The 22,685-nt window shown below is 35.9% G+C and overlaps 1 protein-coding gene across 1 annotated transcript; it reads left to right on the forward strand.

Annotated features, from left to right (window-relative positions):
- Window positions 1–3,025: 3,025 nt before the first annotated feature.
- Window positions 3,026–21,332, forward strand: LOC107832839 (importin subunit alpha-9). The gene is made up of 11 exons (XM_016660733.2): window positions 3,026–3,547; window positions 4,083–4,308; window positions 5,818–5,971; window positions 6,386–6,488; window positions 10,225–10,409; window positions 10,672–10,751; window positions 18,290–18,440; window positions 19,618–19,699; window positions 19,798–19,856; window positions 19,938–20,243; window positions 20,916–21,332. The coding sequence occupies exons 1-11, from the start codon at window positions 3,496–3,498 to the stop codon at window positions 21,078–21,080; spliced, it is 1,563 nt and encodes a 520-aa protein (XP_016516219.1). The 5' UTR covers window positions 3,026–3,495; the 3' UTR covers window positions 21,081–21,332.
- The last annotated feature ends 1,353 nt before the right edge of the window (window positions 21,333–22,685 follow it).

The raw sequence follows: 22,685 nt of genomic DNA on the forward strand, positions 1-22,685 counted from the left end.
AAATGAAAAAACTCAAAAAAAAAATAATGTGATCCCATGAGTAAGGTCTGAGGAGGACGGGGTGTACGCAGAACTTACCCCTACCTTGTGTGAGGTAGAGATGCGATTTCGATAGACCCTCGAATAGCGTTTTAAAAACAGAAAAAAGTATGATAGAAATACTGAAGAAACAAAAAGTATTGAAGCAAAAATAATAAAAATAACTGAAGTAAAATAAAATTTAAGAATAAGATAATAATAATAATAATAATAATAATAATAAGGTGCAGAAGAGGATAGAGGCAATGGGATTGGGGAACACGTTATAGGGTTTCCCGAAACAATGGCAATTCAAACACACAAAGACAAATTATATATTTCTAGAAATAATAGCCGATAAAATAAAATAATATATATATTATACATTTTTAGCTAGCAAATGCAATTAGTTTCAATGTATCGGTCAATTTTATATTTTGCCCTTTTAACAAATATTACTAAGAGTTTTGGTAACAATAGCTTCTAGCTATGTTTATATTTGAAATTTGACTATCAATAACGATAAAAAAAGGGAAAATAATTTCTTGAAACAGAATTTTTTTTAGCTTTGCTAAACTGTCCAATTTTAAATTTATCTGTTTTGCAGCATGCTACATGCTCATATGTACGCAGAGACCTTATGTTTAATGAAGGTTTCGATTAACTTGTGGTTAATTTTCCTTTGCATAATCGTTGGTCCTATATGAAAAGTTCCTTTTCAGATTGAAAAGAAAAAGTGAGGCCCTCATAATTGTTTCCAAACACAAGTATTTCTTTTCAGATCATACTCAACTTTGAATGGGCTAAACAAAGAGTGGGTGCAGAAAGCACTAAAGGTGCTAGAAGGCAGGTTCTTCACTCTAATAACAGAAGGGGTAGGATAGCAGTAGAGGTAGAAGAGAAGAAACTTTCAATTTAGATAACACATATTCCAAAAAGATATTTTTATAATTAAAAATAATTCAACTTAAAACTTTTTATTTTACCTTTAGTGAGAAGATTTTATAACCACATAAATGTCATGACCCTACAAAGCTTTTAAAAACATAAGTTTCAAAAGTATTCCTCTTTTCTTTTACTCCGTGTCGAGTCAAACTACCTCGTATGAATTGAAAACCAAAAAAATATGGCATATATAGTAGATGAAGGGGAATGGGAGGATGTTTCCTGGCAGCTCTTATTGCATTCTCATACTCAAACTTGAAAACATTAGGAATATGATTAGGAATATGAGAAGTATCCTTAACATAAAAATACCTCTCAAAAGCACTCTCTTCAATTGCAAAAAAATAATCCATTTCAGCAAATTACTAACAAACCAAAATCAACCCCCACCAACACCATGCACTGCTCCAGTGCAACCGTACGTATGGTATCCAGAGGCGGAGATAGGATTTGAACCTTATGGGTTCGAGATAAGTTACTGGGTTCTAAATTAATATTTTGTACATATTTATTGAATTTTTTAATACAAATATATGGTTCGAACAAAAACGACCAAGTTCGGCTGAACCCGCAAACATTATTGTGACTCCGCCCCTAATGGTCCGCGAGTATTAGAGTCAAAACCGCTTAAAGGCCAAACCAAAAAGCACAAAGAACCCAATTTTCTAGTAGTATAAGTTACGAGGAGGTTTTAGGCCTGCAAGGTCTTTTACAATGTTAAATTTAAGAAAATGTCTTTTTTAGATCTTTTACGTGTAAAAGAAAGATCTCTTATGTGTAAAAATAAATCTCTCATGTATAAAAAAAGAGATGATGTCATAAAACTAAATACAAATTTATAATGAGCCACAAAACCAATTGATCCGGTTAGTAGAGTAAAATACACAGCAAAAAAAACATCGTACTGTTAATGACTTGATGGCCAGCCCTGAGAATTAGACATTGCGAGCAGAACACATGTTTTGGCCCATTCCCTCTGTTTTGGGCCGGGCCTGTTGGGAACACACTCTGTGAATATGAATGTATTCGACTGTTATTGCAGAGTATTGTTAAAGATGAAGATTAAAATGTTAATTTAATTTTTGTATTATGTTATTGGTATTGAAATAAAATTTTAATCGTTCTTGCTAAAACTACTTAATGCAATTTACATTGTAAGTGATTCTTATTTCTACTTTTTCTTAGACGAACAATTAGTAAAATACATGTATGTGTAACAAGAAATAACAAGTATCCAACAATCTGAAGGTACTTATCGTTTGGTTGGCTTGCTAATTGTGTGAGAATTATAATGCATCATTTGTTTATAGAAGAGATTAAAATATAATTATTATATAAAAGTATTATTATTATTATTATTAATTAAGAAAAAAAACTAGCCACTGCAAGTGCTTGAGAATGAGTTCACGCTTTTCTTGTTACAGTATATACCAAAATAACCGTTAAACCTACTAATACTTAAGATATTAATGTATAAATATTTCTTATTATTTTTAGGATAGCTTTCTCATATATAATGACTTTAGGGGTGAATGCTTTTATATTTGTTGAATAATTTTTAATATAAAAAATTTATATTAAAAGAATTAAGTACTTTCAAATTTTATTTTCATATTTTACTTAAATAAAATAAAAAGATTTAATTATTGCATGTAATAATAATTTTTTGAGATTATTTATTTACTTATAATATTAACTATTAAGTAAATCTATTCGTGTTCTTATTCGTAATTTGATAATTAAAAACACTTTTTGAAAAACTTGGCCAAACACAAATTATTGTTCAAAAGTGCTTTTGAGAGTGATTAGCCAAACACAAATTGTTTCTCTTCAAAAGTACTTTTTTTAAAAGCACTTTTAAAAAAATATTTCTCAAAATAAATTAATTTTTCCCGCTAAAAGGCTATAAGTTTAGTTGGGGGATTCGAAAAAATGCCACGTTATTTGTGATGTACTGATAGTGATAATCATCTAAGAAAGGAAAAAAAAAAAACAGAATAGCCAACTCAGACAAAATTATTACTCCAACTACTTTAATACGAACTTCCAAAAGAAAAAAGAAAGAGTGAATATGAACTGACAAGTTTCAATTTGTATTATCTGTTTAACAAATCAGATTAGGCTCCCCCTTTAAATTGCATACAACGTTATTTTGTCTATATATAATCAGAGTCTTTTGAGCAAAAGAAAATTTGTGAGACAAAAACTACTGAAAAGAAAAGAAAAAAGAAAACGCATTACGAAAAGTGCACCCAAGATGCAGTATTATCCCTAGCTGGAGCAATTTCCCCCCCAAAAAACAAAAATAACCCAAACGAGTTAGCTGCTAAAATTCATCGTTAAATTGAGTGCAAGGAAATTTATTCTTTCGGAAAATCAGGACATTTCGGTACTTGGAGGGCGCGAAATAGAACAATTGTAGAACCCTATTTTTTCTCGTTTAATTCAAACTGCCCCCAACTCGTTAAAGAAAGTTATCATCTTCTATTTACAGAATCCCCATTCGAAAAGCTTCGTTGGGTAATCAAAATAATGGCAGATGAAGGTTTGATTTCTTACAAAAGAGACCCTATCAAGTCCTCAGGCATGTCCTCTCCTTCTTCTTTTTTTCTTTCTATTTTGCTCATTTTGTTGTGCTTGTTTTTCCTACATTATTTCCTCTTCAAGAAAGGATTATTTTTTCTTGATCAAAAGAAGAAAAGATGTATCCTTTTGGAGTTTTGTTTTAGTAGTCTCAAATGTAAAGACCTAATTTTTTTTTACTTGTGTGGCTAGTTGTTGGAATCACAAAGAGAATAAGCTCGGTTGCGTTATTGTTTTTCTTTTCTTTATTAGCTCAAGAAAAGTTAAGCAATTAGTTGAATTATGAAATGAATTATTTTGTCCTATTTTATTTTGTTCATTTCTCCTGATTGTTAAAGTTTTAATAGTAGATTTATTGTTGCCTTGGAACAGAAAATGTATTGTGACAAGTAAGAGTTAATGTTATTCTAATATGATAACAGTGAGAAAATTTACAGCCAGCTTTGATTTTGCTCGTGTTTATGTGCTGAAAGGCTGTCTTATTTATGTTATTTTTCTTTTTCTCTGCTTGATTAAGTGTCCATGTGGTTTTTCAGTTGGCAATGCTGCAGCACAGAAGAGACGGCAACATGCTGTTTCAGTGGGGAAGGAAAGAAGAGAAGCGTTCATGCGGACAAAGCGTCTATGTAGAGTGGGAGTTAGTGGTGATTCTGATGATGCCTCTCTTGATGATGGTGATATGATGATTGAAGAAGAGCAATCAATTTTGGAGGCTCGGACTTCGTCAGCTGTGGATGAATTAAAGCTTGCTGTTGCTTACCAGTATGTAGAATACTTTTTGTTTTGCTGTGGATGAAAAGTTTTGGCTGTGGCCAGTGGGTTCTTTGTTTCATTTTGTTGTCTATCTTAAGTTTCGATTATCTCGTAATGACTCGGTTCTCTCACCTATCAACTCTATCACAACATCCATGTATACAAGTTCTCTTTTCCTTTTATCGTTCTCACTAGTTAGAAGTGAGAGTTAACAATTATGTTGGGGCTTGGGCCATCATCTTAACAGTATAATTCTAATGATTAGTCCGAATATTGGCTTGGACTCAGAACATAATAAACCCTTAGGTTTTTTATTGATCAATATAATACCTCTTAAGGTTTTTGTTAATCCTCGAGCTAAGCTTATAGCCTGTTTGGCCAAAAATTGAGGTATTTGGCCAAGATTTTGGAAGGAAAAAAGTTCTTTTGAGGAGAAGCAGAAGCAGTTTTGGAGAAGCAGAAAAAAGTAGCTTCTCTCCAAAAGCACTTTTTTTAAAAGCACTTTTGAGAAAAATACACTTAGAAGCATTTTTTTAAAGTTTGGCCAAACACTAATTGCTGCTCAGAAGTGCTTTTCAAATTAATTAGCCAAACACAAACTGCTTCTCACCAAAAGTACTTTTGAGAAAAGCACTTCTCAAAATAAGCTGATTTTTGCAGCTTGACCAAACGGGCTATAAGCCTTAATTTCAACTAGTCGTTGTCACCCTATTTTGCTTCTATCATATTCTGTCATATGCTAAGTCTGCATGGATTTTACGAGATTGTAGGTCTTTTAAATTAACTTCCCTCTATGTGATTTTTAGGTTTAACCCATCCTCTTTTAACACCTTCAATCATCATGATATTGCACCTGCAGACTGGTACATTTGGAGGTCTATGTAGGATATGACCAAACCATCTCAGACAACATTCTTTCATTTTATCCTTGTTGTGTGCTATCCGTAACTTATATTGGATGTGATTGTTTCTACTCCGATTAATCTTGTATAATTGCACATCCAAATCTTATCATCTATAATCTTATGACATTCATCTTGTAAATATGTTGGGCATCGAGACCTATAACATAAGGCCCAGCATTGTATAACATAAGGCCCAACATTCATATAACTTTTTTGGTGTATTTATTTTAGCAATTTCATAGGAATAAGTGTGAATAACAGACAAATTCCTAAAATTTGTACCAAAATATAAGTTATTAAGTATTATAAAGAAATAAATCCATATAGAATGGAGTGGATGTAGAGGATTCATATAATTGCCCGAACTTATTTTGGGATAGTGGCATAATTTTTGTTGTTATAGTAGTATTTTAATATATTGATTGCATGGTCCTTTCAAAGCTTGCCTTGCCATTGATCTTTGAAACTCGCCCTAGCCAGTGGAGGGGCCATTATGAATGATTTCTGCTGTATTTTTTGCCGGTGATTCGCCACAAAGCATTATATTGGCAGTCGATCATGCCATATGTTTTTCCTTAAAATTACTGATTATGTCAAGTCTTACTATTTCTAGGGGTAAAGGGGAAACACAGAAAAGGGTGAATGCTCTTCGTGAGCTGAGACGCCTTCTTTCTAAGTCGGAATTCCCTCCTGTTGAAGTTGCACTACAGGCTGGCGCTATACCTCTTCTTATTCAGTGTCTTTCATTTGGCTCTCCAGATGAACAGGTAAAGGATTTTATTAAGATCGTTTACGGACTGTCAATATAAGGAGTTTTGAGCTCTTCTTCTTGACCTTTGATATGAAACCTAGCATACTGGTATTAGAGTAACCTATGGACTTTTGGCTTTGTTGGGGAGGCGCTTTGCGCTTGATGGAAGATTTACTTTTTTAAATTAAATTCTTGTGATTCTTGTTGTCTTGATTCCACACAGTAATACAGCTTCTCGTAACTAGTTATACACATGTTACTGAATCGTTGTACAAAAAATGCCTATGGAAATTTCTCTATCTCATGCTCGGTAACCAAAGCGATTTATAGCGGCTTTCATTTTTCCTTTTCAAAAGTAAATGGAAAAATTTTCAATGACTTGAGACCTATATTCTGACAATTTCTTTCCTGGGTCATTGTCTTGCTGTAGTTGCTTGAGGCTGCTTGGTGCCTTACTAATATTGCTGCTGGAAAACCTGACGAAACCAAAGCTTTATTGCCTGCATTACCATTGCTAGTTGCTCATCTAGGAGGTTGGTGGAAGCCTCTCTCTCTTCAGCATGATTTTCAAGTATACTTTTCAATTGTACTATGGAATTACCATATCCAGCATCAAGTTTGTGTACATAAGATACAGAAAGTATTAACAATGTTACGTGTGAGTTGCTTAGTTGTTTGAGGGGAAGGAGGGGTCTTCTTCTTTCTAAAACACTTGCAACTACCATCTCTACTTTGTTTCGGATCTTAAAGTCTGCTCCTTATTAAGGAAATAAACATGTGACAGCTCATAAGTTCCTGCCATTTTTATCTCTTTTAACTCAGCTCTATATGAGCAAGTCTATTTCCTATTTTATTGTTCTTTTGATGTCAAGTGGGCAATATTATCATGAATCTTGGATATATGCTCATCAAGAAAATATTTTCTTCATTATTTAGAATAACTAAGTTTACAATATTTTCGTCCTTTAGTTATACTGTTCGTTTGAACATAAGTCTACTCCTTTTAGTGGCACTACCTTGAAGGCAAATCAGCTTATTTTGAAAAGTGTTTTTCTCAAAAGTGCTTTTTTAAAAAAGTACTTTTCAAAAAAGTACTTTTGGTGAGAAGCAATTTGTATTTTTGCTAATTAACTTGAAAAGCACTTTTGAGCAGTAATTAGTGTTTGACTAAGCTTTTAAAAAGTGCTTCTAAGTGTATTTTTCTCAAAAGTACTTTTCAAAAAAGTGCTTTTGGAAAGAAATTGTACTTTTTTCTGCTTCTCAAAAACTGCTTCTGTTTCTATTCAAAAATATTTTTTTTCCTTCTAAAAGTTTAGTAAAATATCTTTAACTTTGGAAAAAAGCACTTTTGGCAAAAAAAAAAAGCACTTTTGACCAAAAGAAGGTTGGCCAAACAGGCTAATAGTGGCACTACCTTGAAAGCATGTTGTTTAATTTAAAAATATTGTCTTAGGATGGCCTCTAGTTCTTTGGTTTAATGGTAAGAGCATAGCTTGTGATGTCTGGGTTAGGTGCACGTCACGGGTTAGAACCCGACCACAGACAAAAGCTTGATATTTAAGTGTAGAAGGGTTGGAGGGCAGGCCCATTATCCATCGAGTTTCCAATCGTGGGCGGCACTTGGGGATTTCTCGGTTATAAAAAGAATGGTGTATTAGGATTAATTTGTTTTTCTAAAAAGCCGAGGAGAAGCAAAAGAAGAGGACATGGGGTTTTGGGAATGTTCGGTTTGATTTTCCCCTTTCAATTTTGGGGTTTAAATAATGTTTACTTTATATACGGTCTAAATTAGGAAAGCACGTATAATAAAATCTTCTTATTTTGTAAATAATACTATCTATCTAATCTTAGCTATCTGAAGATTTTGACAAATCCTTGCCACAATTACAAAGATTGTTCTATAATTTTTACAAATAACTTGTTTTAGAAGATGCAGTCAATTTTATTGCCGTGAAATTTTGTAAGAATTCTAGTTGGTCAACTGTATTGATGGCTCATTGCAGATATCTTGGACTCATTCTTTTGCCAACAACCTATTTCTATATCTTTCATAAAAATGGGATTTCAAACAATATTGTAGTGAAGCTTAATTGTATCTGTCTTCCTTTAAATTTTAGTTCCTGAAGGAAACTACTCTTATGATGTTTGCTCACATGTGGTTAAGGCCATGGCTCGATACTGTATCCATGCTTGGTCTTGTCTTTACATCGTTGGCTTTTACTTTTCAAGTGGCTTGATGATCTCCAATTAAAATACAATTCCTGAGGCAAGTTGTCTATCTGTGGGAGAGTTTGCCTAGCCTGCAGTAGAATACCCATCAAATTATACATGTCCGTTGTTTTCATAAAATAGTCCTTGTCACAGAGATTCCTTGATATACCTTAGAATGCAGATTAATGCATTCTCATGACTGTTATAAGAAGTCGACAGAGTGGCTAACCATGCTAACGGCGAATGAGATGTCAAGTTGTATGATGTTGAGGTAGTAGATGCTGTGAACAAGTCTCCAATATAGACCGAGATCATTTAAAGACTCCCCTTTAGGAACAAATTGAAGATTCGGATCCAAATGATGACGAAAACAATACGGAATTGAACAATTACAATAAGGAAAGCAATAAAAGATAGAAGTGAGACCAATAAAACGGAAAGAACAGATTTACCTCTTAATTAGAATCAATATTAAACCAAGACTATAGGTCACCCTCAAGTGGAATTAGAATCTGCTAGTCTTATTAAAAGCCAAAAGCTCAATAAAGCAACAAGAGACCTAGGGCTAGAAGCGAGAAGTGAGAACCCAGATGCTCATTAAAAATTTAAGAATCACATTGCACATTTAAGCTATAGTGCTCGGACTCGGGTGGGGGTATCCGATCCGGGTGTGGATTTAGAGGTCGGATCCTTCATTATCTAAATTTTAAGATTTGGGGGTGCGCATCCAAATACGGATACTGGTGTGAGGATTTGGCTAAAAATAATTCAAAATTCTAAAGATAGATCTATAAAATATCCTAAATTATGAGATCTTCTGTGGAAAACTTACTTGTAAGTTGTGGAGTGTAGCAATAATTCAATCTTTCATTTTGAAAATTTGTCAAGTTGTAGGCACTAGCAGGTAGCAACTAGAGTTCAATGCTTTATTTTTTACTTTTCCTCAAATTTGTCCATGGATTGTAGTCAAAGTACCCGATCTCGATTGACCACACCCAGTACGAATCCCACACCCTTACTAGTACCAGTGTCGTGTCGACACGGGTGCGGCAGCTAAAATGAAGAGTCCGCGCAACATAGCATTTAAGTAAATAAAATTGTTATAAATGCAAATACATTCCTAAACATGCTCTTATCTCAATATAAAAGGAAAAATGACGCATAACCCTTAGGTGAAACAATTATAATAAAGAACAAACTTTTATGTTTCCAATTCTATAAGTCCTAAAACAATAAGAAAATCACAATTGCAACGTCATCATATTCCTCATCAATGATAGTTAAGAACTTAAGATCATCTTTGTCTTCATTCTTATATTCCTCGTCTTCTTCTTCTTCTTCCCCTTCGAAATCTTTGTTTACTAGTAACTCCATTATCTTTCCTTTCTTTGTTCCCACAACTTCTTAATTAGTGTTATGAGATATATATCATTTCTTTGCTTTCTAAACTTCAATTGCGTTTCTCTTAGCATAACCCCAGATTGAGTTTGACTTTAACCAATTTGCAGCAAATCTTGAATGCTTTACTTTCTTGACGTTTGGAGTTTTTAGTTTTTCATCATTTGTGTTTTAGGATATACAAAGTCCCATATTGGGTACAAGGGCATCCTAACAGATCTATAAAACTCTTGAACCACTCCACTCTTGCTTTTATGTTTTGGGTTGGATATTTAGATTCTTTCAGTAGGTAGTAGGGCCAACTTGAACCTATCGTAAGTCAGTTCTCACACTAGTAAGTCCATATTGAAGTCCTTGTGTGAACTTTAGAATTGGGTTATACATGTTAGTGTGTTGAGTTGTATAAAGTCCCACATGGGGTATTCAAGGACATCCAAAGGAATTTATAAAGGTCTTAGGCCACTCCAACATCGCTAAGGTTTTTTGGTTAGATGCTCAGATTTTTTTCCGCTGTTTTTTCTACGTAGTTAGATTTTTGTTTACCATCCAGTTACTTTTTTATTTAATCTTATTTTTTTATTGTAATTTATTAGTTGAGATATTATCTTGTTAAGATACATTTGATTAATTATTTACTTTTTTGTTTTATTTAATATGTAGAAAAGAGTTCCTTGCATGTAGCGGAGCAGTGTGCATGGGCATTGGGAAATGTTGCCGGTGAAGGTGAACAGCTGAGGAATGTTCTCCTATTACAAGGAGCCTTACCAGCTCTTGCAAGGATGATGCTGCCTAACAAGAGGTCCACTGTGAGAACAGCTGCTTGGGCATTATCAAACCTAATCAAGGTTCTAGAATGAAGTTTCTCTCCTTATCGTGCAGAATTGTGTATTGTCTGATTAACAAAAAAATATCTGATGGCTGTCTGTACCATCGGCAAAATTCATCTTTAGGTGATAACTAAAAGCAAATTGGCTTGCTTTATGCTAATACCTCTATTTGGCAATCTGCTAAAGAATTGGTTTACTGTTACTTTTTTCACTTTTGATTGTTTGTTCTGATTTTTTTTTTTTTTTTTTTTTGAAATATAAGATCATTTTTTCTGTGTAGGGACCAGATCCTAGAGCTGCGACAGAGTTGATAAAAATTGATGGGGTACTTGACGGAATTATTCGACATTTAAAGAAAGGGTAAGCGTAAGCTATTTCTAGGTCATCACACTGACATTGTTCTTAAGTCTTTTATGACAGTTTATGGACATCATCCTTCATCTGGCAGTTAGTGTTAGTGAAGCCAGCATTTTTGAGTGCGTACTTCATGCCACGTAATTGGTTTATATATATATATATATATATATATATATATATAAAAGATTAGACCTTTTAACTAGGAATAGCTGGTGGTACATGTCAAAAGGATGTTTCATAAGTTGCACATTGCACATTTGTTAAACTACAAGAGCTTTGAACAACTTCTGATTTTAAATAAGAGTGTGAAGTCTTCATAAAGCAAGACAAGAAATCAAATTTAATTTCTCATGCTTAGCTTGAGATGTATGGGTGATGCGTGAATGCTTTTTCATACACACATCATTTGCATTGTGAATTAATTTCATGACTTTCATGGTTTCTACTAGGAGAGAGAATTCCATCGTATCTAATTTAGGCAAACACTTTTGCTTCATATCTTATTCTTTCTGGCTTCAACTATCTAACTAAATATGACTACAACAACAACAACAACATACCCAGTATTATCCCACATCGTGGGGTCTGGGGAGGGTAGTGTGTACGCAGACCTTACCCTTACCTTGTGAGGATAGAGAGGTTGTTTCCAATAGACCCTCGGCTCAGGAAAGTATAAGCACCACATTAATGAAATTATAGACAAGAAGAGACATTACCAAAAAGCCATATAAAAGCAGAATAAAAACAAGATAGTAGGGTGATCAACAATGAAAGAAAACAACGGTTAGTTATAAAAACCTACTACTAACAAAAATCGAGACTACGTGCCAATCTTACTGTTATGAACACTCTAAACTACTTACTTTACTACCCTAATCCTCGACCTCCATACCTTCCTATCAAGGGTCATGTCCACCTAAGTCGCGCCCAATGTTTTGGATAGCGTGCGGCGACAAATAGCGACGAGGGCCCGCTTCACTGAGGCGAGAGGCGCGCAGCGAAGCGCTCGCCTTTTTGATGTGAAGCGACAATTTATACAAAAACATAAAATATTATATACATATAACTAAAAACTCAATAACAATAATATATTAATAAGAAGAAGAAAAACAGAGCAAAGTAGATTCATAAACTAAAGTCTAAAAGTCTAAAACAAGCAACATCTATTCTTCTTTAAGATTTTCAAATTCTAGAACTTCATGAATGTTAGCATTATATTGGCTATCATCTTCTTCATCCTAGGAGTCTTCATCAATTAGGGACCGGCTTGAACTTGCTACTCCTTTTCCCTTGTAATTTGAACTTGAAGAACTCCCTCTAAGACCATAGATATTCTCCTCAACTCCAGCCGCCATAGAAACAGTACCCCAATCAAGATCATCTCCTACATACACTTGTTCATCTTCATGATTTTGAGGGGCTCCAATTAACCATTCATTTGCCTCGTCAATGTTATCCAACAAAATTGGATCAATGGTATCGCGAGCTTCATAACGTCGCCTCTAATGTTCTATTGTATTTAATATACATTAGATCATTGAGACGCGATAACTCAAGCTTATTCCTTTTCTTGGATTGAATCTGCGCATAAATTGTTTAGATTAATTAATAGATACTAATAATAATACAATATAGAATATATTAATATAATAAATCTGCTTCTTACATGCTCAAATACGCTCCAATTTCTCTCGCATCCAAATGCACTACAAGTTAGGCTTAGTACTTTGATGGCAAACTTTTGCAAGTTTGGAGTTTGATGTCCAAATTGCATCCACCATTCAACTATATAAAAATATTTTAAAAGTTAATAAGTATAAATCAAATAGATTAAATTAAAGTTATAAGGATATCTATATTAAAGTTAGTTACCTGGCGACCTTATGTCTCTGGCTCTAATGGCCGCCTGTAAACCAAATAGGCCCTCTGCTTGTGAGTACCTACCAAACTCCTCCCCTATTTGATCTACTGTCGCTGAATTGGGGATCAACTTCTCAAGACATTCATGGTATCCAATCCACACCTCTGAATCCAAAGTTTCATCTCTAGTGTTCTTGTAAAATAATCCCTGGTTCAGAAGATGGCCTGCTGCATGCAAAGGTCGATGGAGTTGATTCGACCACCTGCTATCAATAATTTAAAAAACTCTCATATTTCCTAACATCTCCTTCAAATGACGTTGCAATTGTCTCTTTGGCTCTATTCATAGCTTCATAAAGATAGCCCATTGGTGGTTTTCTCTCCCCATCCACCATACGAAGCACCCTAATCAAAGGATGATGGGAAAATAAGAACTTTGGCAGTTTCTTTCCCCGCAGCTTCCTTTGCATATCACTTATCTTTCCATTCATTTGAAAGAACTAGCTTTCTCAAGTTTTTCTTTTGCAAGTAAAAACTATGCAAAGTTAAGAAAGCCGTTGCAAATCTAGTCTTGGCCGGTCTCACCAAATTTCTTTCATTTGTGAATTTCCTCATCAAATTCAACAACGGCCTCTGACTGATGTAAGAATATACCTTGACGGCCTTAGTGAAAAACTGTAAAAATAACAATAATAATTTTATAGTTAATACTTAATACTTAATAGGATAGGACATAATAAGTATAAATAAAGTTAAAGCTTTAAAGATAACTATATTAAAGTTACCTGAAGCATATGGGTTTTCCTTGAGTATGTCACCAAACATTAAGTTGATACAATGGGCAGCACATGGAGTCCAATAAATGCGTGGATACATAGCTTCCATCATCTTACCCGCACTAACATTTTCACTAACATTATTGGTAACAATTTGTACAACATTTTCCTGTACATTTTACTTCCATCCGTAGAAGAGTTGCTAGCATCGTAAGATTCAAGAAAAACACTCCCTCTTGGAGAGTTCACCAACACATTTATGATCATTTTTTCATTTCGTGCTGTCCATTTATCCATCATAATGGAACATCCAAACTTGTTCCATTCCACTTTATGCTCCTCAATAATGTAGTCTATCTTTTTCACCTCTTTTTTAAGATGAGTTACTCTAACTTCATGATAGCTAGGAGGCTTCATTTCTGGGACATATTGTCCTACGGCCTCAATGAATTTATCAAAAGTTTTGTAGTTAACACAGTTGAAAGGAAGCCCTGCATCATACATCTATGCTGCAAAGGCACTTACGGCGCGATCCCTCAAAATCTTCGTGGCTTCTAAACCTGAACAAGAATCACCTTTTCCCTTTTCTTGTTTTTTTGCCGAGAAATAAAGATTGAGAGGACCTTTTGTCACCGTACGTGCCGTCGTGGATGACCCACTAGAACTATTTGAATATATCTTATTGAGTTTTGGGGGGCGGAGGTCCCATTTCACCATCTTCATCCATTTCATCATCTTCATCCATTTCACCATCTTCATCCATTTCATCATCTTCATCCATTTCATCATCTTCATCAATTAGATTCACCGATACTTCCTAATTCATTTGAGTTCTTGTCACATTTTTCTTATCAACAAACGCTTTTACTTCCTCCCTAACCTCGGGCGGACAAAGGGGACATTGTACTACATTTTTAAATCCACCTATCAAATGTTGCTTGTGACGAGTTATTCCACCATGATATATTTTTTCACAAAACACACATTTAATTGCGGATCTTGATGAGCCTTGTATAGCATAATTCCAAGCTATATCATTTCGTTTATTACTATCGGATGACGCCATAGAAAAAACATTATCAAGTCAATATGCAATTAATTCTACTCTATAAGACTATAAGTTAATAATTGAAAAAATAGGGCAAACAAAACAGAATGAGCTACTGCCTCTGCAGTTTGCTCTGCCTCTGTTATTTTTGCTCGAAACAAAGCCTCTGTTATTTTTGCTCGAAACAAAGCCTCTGTTATTTTGCCAAAACAGAGCCAAAAAAAAATTAAGAGAAGAAGAAAGAGGAAGGGAAAAGCCTATGTATTTTGCTCGAAAAATAGAGCACAAAAACAGACCTCTGTTTCTGTTCTTCTCGACAAAAAACAGAGGAGAAAAATAGAAAGAAGAAAGAAGTTAGAAGAAAGAAAGGAAACTCAGAGAAGCATACCTGGTCTTTCAATGGCAGAAACTTGATGAAGAAGACGATGGCACTTGGCAGAAACCTCAAGCTTTCAGATGAAGAAGACGATGGCACAGTAATTGCGAGCCCTAATCGCGAGTTCGCGACCTTTTTTCAGATGAAGCTCTGTTGTTTTGTTCGAAGTTGAAGAAGCTCTGTTGTCAAGCCCTAATCGCGACCCTTTTGTTAAGTCTTTGCCCTTTTTTTTTTTTTTTTTTTTAAAAAGCGATGCTACAGTCGCTTCTCGCGACACTGTCGCCTCGCTACACAGGCAGAGGCGAGCGCTATTTTGAAACGCAACGCAACAGAGGGAAAGTAGCGACACTGCCTCGCCTCACCTCACGCTATTAGCGCTGAGGCGAGCGCTATTTATAACACTGGTCGCGCCTCCCGCATCTTATCCTCAATAGGGGCCACACCCACCTTGTCGCGAATAACCTCATTTATGATCCTATCTAATCTGGTGTACCCGCGCATCCATCGCAACATCCTCATCTCTACTACCTTCATCATCTGGACATGGCGATCTTGACTGGCCAACACTCCGCCCCATACAACATCGTTGATCTGACCACCACTCTGTAAAGCTTATCCTTAAGTTTCAGTGGCACCTTCTTGTCACATAAAACACCGGAAGCGAGTCTTCATTTCATCCATCCCGCCCCAATACGATGTGTGACATTTTCATCAATCTCCCCATCCCCTGAATAATAGACCTAAGGTGCTTAAAACTCCCTCTCCTAGGGATGGCCTGCGAGTCCAGCCTCACCTCCCCTTCCCCTCCTTGAGTCTCGCCACTGAACTTACACTCCAAATATTTTATCTTGGTCTTGCTCAACTTGAAACCTTTAGATTCCAGGGTCTGCCTCCATACCTCTAATTGCGCGTTCACATCGTCTCGCGTCTTGTCAATGAATACAATATCATCTGCAAATAGCATGCACCACGACACCTCCCCTTGGATGTGACGCGTCAGTACGTCCATCACCAGAGCAAACAAAAAAGGGCAGAGTGCGACCCCTAATGCAACCCCATCATAACCGGAAAATGGTCCGAGTCCCCACCCACCGTCCGCACACGGATCTTTACTCAATCATACATGTCCTTAATCGCCCTAATGTAGGCCACAGGTACACCTCTAGCCTCCAAACATCTCCACAGAACCTCCCTCAGGACTTTATCGTAAGCCTTTTCTAAGTCGATGAACACCATATGCAAGTCCCTCTTCCTTTCTCTATACTGTTCCATCAATCTCCTAACAAGGTGAATGACTTACGTAGTCGAACGCGCCGGCATGAACCCAAATTGGTTCTCGGAAATAGGCACACTCCTCCTCACCCTCAGCTCCACCACCCTCTTCCAAACTTTCATAGTATGACTAAGCAGCTTGATACCCCGATAGTTATTGCAGTTTTGTATATCACCTATGTTCTTGTACAAAGGAACCATCGTGTTCCACCTCCACTTTTCTGGAAACAGCCTCTCTACCTTCATAAGGTAGGGGTAAGGTCTGCGTACACACTACCCTCCCCCAGTGTTTTGGATAGCGTGCGGCGACAAATAGCGACGAGGGCCTGCTTCACTGAGGCGAGAGGCGCGCAGCGAAGCGCTCGCCTTTTTGATGTGAAGCGACAATTTATACAAAAACATAAAATATTATATACATATAACTAAAAACTCAATAACAATAATATATTAATAAGAAGAAGAAAAACAGAGCAAAAAAAAAAGGCTACTGCCTCTGGAAAACAGCAAAGAAAGAAGAAGAAAAATGAAGAAACTAACAGCAAAGAAAGAAGAAGAAAAACAGAGCAAAAAAAAAGGCTACTGCCTCTGGAAATCAGCAAAGAAAGAAGAAGAAAAATGAAGAAAGAAAGAAGAAAGAGCCGATCATTGAATGATTGAAGAAAGAAGAAAGAAGAAGAAAAAGAAAAAAGAAGAAGAAGTCGCTGCTGAAATAGAGGAAGAAGAAAGTAGAAGAAAAAAGGAGAAGAAGAAGAAAAGAAAAGAAAGTAACATACCTGGTGATGATATCATCGATGATGGAAGAAGAAGAAGAAGATCGAAGGTCGCTGAAGGAGAAGAAGAAGGTCGCTGCTCGTCGCTGAAGGAGAAAAGTGAAACCCAAGCCCTAATTTTGTGTTTTAATATTAATGCTGCCTTTTCTTCCGTTTTATTCAAAAAGCGACGCCTCGCAGCGCCTCTCGCTACACTTGCAGAGGCGCTCGCCTTTTCTTCCTCGCAACGCAACAGACCAAAATAGCGATGCTGTCTCGCCTCGCGTCGCTACACGCTATTAGCGCTGTAGCGCTCGCTATTTACAACACTGCCCTGACCACACTCTTCCAAAACTCCACTGGGATTTCATCCGACCCGGTCGCTTTACCCCTGCTCATCTTACGCATAGCCCCTCAATTTTATCAACTCTAAATCGCAAGTCACAACGACTCCCGGAGAGTTCCAAATCACCCAGTACAATACTCTTGTCCCCTTCCTCGTTCAAGAGACTATGGAAGTAGGTCTGCCATCTTCGACGGATAATCCCCTCATCCAACAAAACTCTTCCTTTTTCGTCATTGATGCACTTCACTTGGTCCAAGTTACGCGCCTTGGCTAACCTGAACAACCTATTATCCCCACCTCGGCCCTCGAGTTCCTCGTACAAACGACTAAAAGTTGCAGTCTTGGCTGCCGTAACTGCTAGCTTTGCCTCTTTCTTAGCCAACTTATAATGCTCCCTATTCGCCCTCTTCTCCTCCTCGTCTACACTTTCCACTAGCTTCAGAAACGCTGCTTTCTTGGTTTTCATTTTTCCTTGCACCTCTCCATTCCACCACCAGTCTCCCTTGTGACCACCAGAGTAACCCTTGTGAACAGAAGTAGAAAACATATTTGTCTTACATAAATGGTTGTGATTGTATTTTACCGAGGAAAGTCTCATCTAAAGGTGAGAAAAATCTCTAAATTGAATGAGTTCTTTCTTTTAAAATTCCCTTTTCTATTACAAATGGTATATGCGGTAGTTTTGGTAGAAGATTCATCTGTGTTATTATATTTAGTCAAACTACTTATTGAGTACATGCACTGCATGTATAGCCCGTGTTAATCATCAAATTTTTATCCAAAGAGAATAAAATTTATTGCATACATATAAACACTTGTTTAAGTTTATAAACAAAAACTTACTACTACTTTGAAGTTATAAAATGTAATCAACATTTATGATATTTCAGTGGCACTGAACTTGCAAAGATGAGCAATTAGATTAAGTCAGTTACATATTATATGATGATATCTACTGAACTTGAAAGGAGAAGGACAATCTACTGAACTTGAAAGGAGAAGGACAATCTACTGAACTTGAAAGGAGAAGGACACGTTTAGATTAAGTAGATATTCAAATTATGCTATATCTTTCTGCAATGTTTTTTCTAATTAATTTGCTGGGCACATCCAGAGATGATGAGTTGGCCACTGAAGTAGCATGGGTTGTTGTGTATCTCACTGCCCTTTCAAATGTTGCAACTACAATCCTGGCAAAGAGTGATCTCGTACAAGTACTGGTAGAAAGATTGGCCGTGTCAAGTAGTCTGCAACTGCTTATCCCGGTAACATGCATAACAATATAACAGCTTTAGTTGATTTATGTTATCGGAATGGTTCTTATCATTTGTATTCGTTGAGCTTTGAGAACAATCTTGGATGGAACTTATCAAAAAGTAAAACAAAAAAAGAACAATCACTAATTGAATAAGAAGAGATCTGACTTCATTCTTGGCATTCAAATTGAAAGGATGGATGTTCTGGAAATCTAAAGCTATTTGGTGAACAGAAAATATCTGTGATCACATTCAAAATAGTTTGGTTTTTTTCTTCCCCATTTCAATTCTGTTTTCTTTATTCTGAACTTGGATTCTAATTGAGTTTTCTGTAGCTCCTACTGGATGCTCTTTTGCTGCAAGCTTAATATTTTGCTTAGGAAATTGGAGGATAAGATAGTAAGGTATATTATTTGTGTCATGACATGCAGGAAGAAATTCCGGAAAGTGGTTGCACTAGTTTCCGATGTTGATGCATGAAACTTTAAATTTTAGGACTCACATGTATTAAGTTGTTAACTCTTCAAGCTATTTCCTGGAAGCCTGATTGGCTAATTTTATTGAATAGTATTTCTTCTCTCTTAGTTTGTACTATTTGATTAGTGAATACTAAAATTCTGAATTATTTTATATGTGACCTTAGGGGGCAACTGCACTAGTTTTATATTATGATCATGTCAATTTTCTCTTATCAAAAGAGGCTAACTGGAATCAAATTATGGTGACAGGCTCAACAATTAAAAAAAAAATTATGGTCACAGGCTCACAGAATCATGAGAAGGCTCACAAAATTATGCATTACATGTTGTATTATGCATACTCATCGTTGTCATGATCAATAGCTTTTCTAGCATGAACAAGAACCACACCTGCTCTTGTTAGTTCATGATTAAACATATGATTTTGCTCTAAGAATAGTTGATGCAGAAAAAGTCTTATAACTAGAATAGATCCTGTAATGCTTTTTATGGCATTTTGGAGCTGGGATGGTAAATAATTTAAATTTCTTTACTTGTCAAAAAAATCATTAGATTTCTTTGTCTAATTTCCCTTTATTGCAAGTTCTGCTGATGGAAGACTGCATCTTTTTGAGCATGATATGTGATTGTTCATCAATGTATGTACGTCATGGTAGTTGTATATATTATCGCATCAATGTTGGGTCTTTCAACTATGGTTTAATCAGGTGTTGCGGAGCTTGGGGAATCTTGTGGCCGGTGATACGCATATTACTAATGTTGTTCTTGTTGCAGGACATGAGATAACAGGCTAGTTTTGAACTTTTCCCTCCCTTTTCTTGGTCATATAAAGTATATAATTATAAGCAAATTGACTTCAAAAACTCTGACATCTTCATTATTTCCAGGCAATGCCGTCCAAGCACTAGTGAAATGCTTAAAAGGTGAACACCGCATCTTGAAGAAGGTATGCTACTGGTACTTAATTTTTATATTTTTATGTTTAGAGATTGTTATACTGTTTATTCGAAGTTCTGGAACTTTCCAGGAAGCTGCTTGGGTGCTATCTAACATAGCTGCTGGTTCAGTTGAGCATAAGCGGCTGATATATTCAAGTGAAGCTATGGCACTTCTTTTACATCTTCTTTCAACAGCTGCATTTGACATAAAAAAGGAGGTAGCATATGTCCTGGGTAACATCTGTGTCGCCCCTGCTGAAGGTTCTGGAAGACCAAACGTGATTCTGGACCACTTGGTGAATCTTGTTCGTGGAGGATGCCTGACTGGTTTTCTGGATTTGGTTAGATCTGCTGATGTTGAGGCAGCAAGATTGGGACTGCAATTCATTGAGCTGGTAAGCAGAATAATGTTGGTTGTTGATCAATCTTCTATTTGTTTCTTTCCCTGAACGGAGGATGCAGGTTACGTTTTATTTGCGCCAAGAGAATCTTAATGAAAGCAGTAAAAAGGAGTTATCTCTTTCTCTCTCTCTCCCTCCCCTATATTTATATTTACTTGGATAGAATTCACTGCTGATAATTATACATTCAACTGTTGAGAGATTGTACTTTTGTCGCTCCAGTGTCAGATAATTAGATTATAATGATGTTGCAATGAGCAAGGAGGATAACTTATTCTTTCCGAACATCCATGATGCCATCAAGTTAACGTCTAACTAGTTTTCTGCGTTGTTGCTTGACTTGAGCAACTTGCCATCTTGTGTTGTTCCAACCAGGGCCCAAGCCAGAGTATAGTTTACGGGTTCGGCTGAACCCAATAGCTTTGGTCTAAACCCTGTATTTGTCTTAAGAAATTCATCGAATATGTACAAATTATCAATTTAGAACCCAATAACTTAAAATGACTAGAATCCTGAATCCATAAGCTTCAAATGTTGGCTCCGCCTTTGGTTTCAACTATATGCTGACATAGATACTTGATGGATGATTATGCGTTTTAATTTTTAATTATATAATCAGAGCCTATTATTTCTTGGGGTAACTTCAGGGACTTCTCTTTGAGACAGGTCTTGAGAGGAATGCCGAACGGAGAGGGGCCAAAGCTTGTTGAAAGGGAAGATGGTATCGAGGCCATGGAAAGATACCAATTTCATGAAAACGAAGAACTCAGGAGCATGGCAAACGAGTTGGTTGATAAATACTTCGGAGAAGAATATGGACTTGATGATTAGGAACATGTTCATGTGCCAACTGATGTGGTTCACTAACTACTATGAAGCTTGTGGCTCACCAAGGTGTGCTGTTTCTATGTGTTTCCAATGTTATTCTATTTAGAAAAAGTATGTTAATGTGGTAGGGAATATCATAGTAGTTGTATTGAATTGAAAGAGTGTGGGGGTGTGCATGTGCAAGCTCCCAATGTTGTATGTTTGCTAACACCAAAATGCCAGTAGATGTGTTAAAGATTCAATATGTTTTTCTCCTCTTTGTTCTTTTTGTTGTATTCTTCCTCCCAAGTCTCAACTGAGACATTTTAAGTTCCTTTTTTTACTTTTGTCATTCAATCCAAACCAGAAACCAAAATTGAACAATCACTTCTGTCCCATATAGGTGATGTTTCCTAGTTTTAACAAATAATGGGACATTCGTTTTCCAATTTTCTTTTCAACATCTTAAAAATTCTCAAAAACTCATTGGATTAAAATATATTGGTCTTAATATAATTGAGGATAAGAAAAATATCTCATTGTCTTCCTAAATCTCAATTGCGTTTATACTTTTGGACTACAGATAATATATACTGTTCATGTTAACTTTGTGTTCAGTTGTCCATTTTCAGCAATCTCAGTTACCAGTAGATATAAGATTTCTTAAGTGTATGTGTTCGTTTTTGCTCTTTTTTCTTGAACAGAACAGAAAACAAAATTATGTAGTTATACCGATAGACTGAATGAGCTTTAGGCCTCAAATAATTATTTGGTGGAAAAAGCAACTCAGCTGCTGGTTTTGATTATCTTTTGTATCATTCTTTCTTTGATTTCAAGGCATGAATCTCTCGAGCAAAGCTCTTCCCAATTATGAAATAAAAGTAGAAATAATTAACCCTCTTAGAAGTCAACTATGCATATTCCGTACTGGCTTCATAGAGGAATCCGAGAAAATCTTTTGACTATTATTTACCCGAAAAACGGATAGAGTTGAATTTGTATGTAATTCTAAGGATATGTGGTATAACTTAATACAAATCGTAAGGATAAATAGAAATATCAAATATGGATTGCAAATAATGCAAAGTAAACAAGGTTGTAAAGAAGATAATTTTTAGGACTAAACAAGTTGAATCAATTTATGAAGCTTAAAAGAATAACTCTTCAATATATGAGAATATGGTGCTTGAATTACAATGTAAGCCAAAAAACTTGGTCCTTACAGAAATAATAACCATCCCTTTTATAGTAGAGGGATCTTACTTTAGATATAATTAAAAATACATAGTGGGAGACCCATGATAAATCAACTTATCCATAATTCCTGCCAGGATTCTCTCCTCTAGTGAGATTGCAATGGCTCTTGTCTATGAGCTCGATATTGACTCGAGTTTTGGGTCTTGACTCGAGCTCTCAATCTTGACTCGAGCTCTCGATCTTGACTTGAGCTCGATTCTGACTCGGATCCTTGAGTTGATTCGGGGTCAGTGTTGGTCGGTTTCTGAATCATAAGCTCGATAACTTTACTTTGCATCATAGTTCGACTTGGATTCGAGCTTGATAATGATATCGAACTCGACATTGATCGGTCCCTCGGGCTCGAAGCTTGTTTGTACCATCTTCGTAACC

The sequence above is a fragment of the Nicotiana tabacum genome, chromosome 24 (genome assembly GCF_000715075.1).
Source record: "Nicotiana tabacum cultivar K326 chromosome 24, ASM71507v2, whole genome shotgun sequence".
NCBI classification, from domain to species: Eukaryota; Viridiplantae; Streptophyta; class Magnoliopsida; order Solanales; family Solanaceae; genus Nicotiana; species Nicotiana tabacum.

What these genes read in the sequence shown, in the direction of transcription:
- LOC107832839 (XM_016660733.2), top strand. Translation starts at nt 3,496, where the DNA reads ATGGCAGATGAAGGTTTGATTTCTTACAAAAGAGACCCTATCAAGTCC. An exon ending in TTGGCTCTCCAGATGAACAG is followed by an intron (nt 5,972 to 6,385) that starts GTAAAGGATTTT and finishes GTCTTGCTGTAG; the next exon opens with TTGCTTGAGGCTGCTTGGTG. An exon ending in AACACCGCATCTTGAAGAAG is followed by an intron (nt 19,857 to 19,937) that starts GTATGCTACTGG and finishes GGAACTTTCCAG; the next exon opens with GAAGCTGCTTGGGTGCTATC.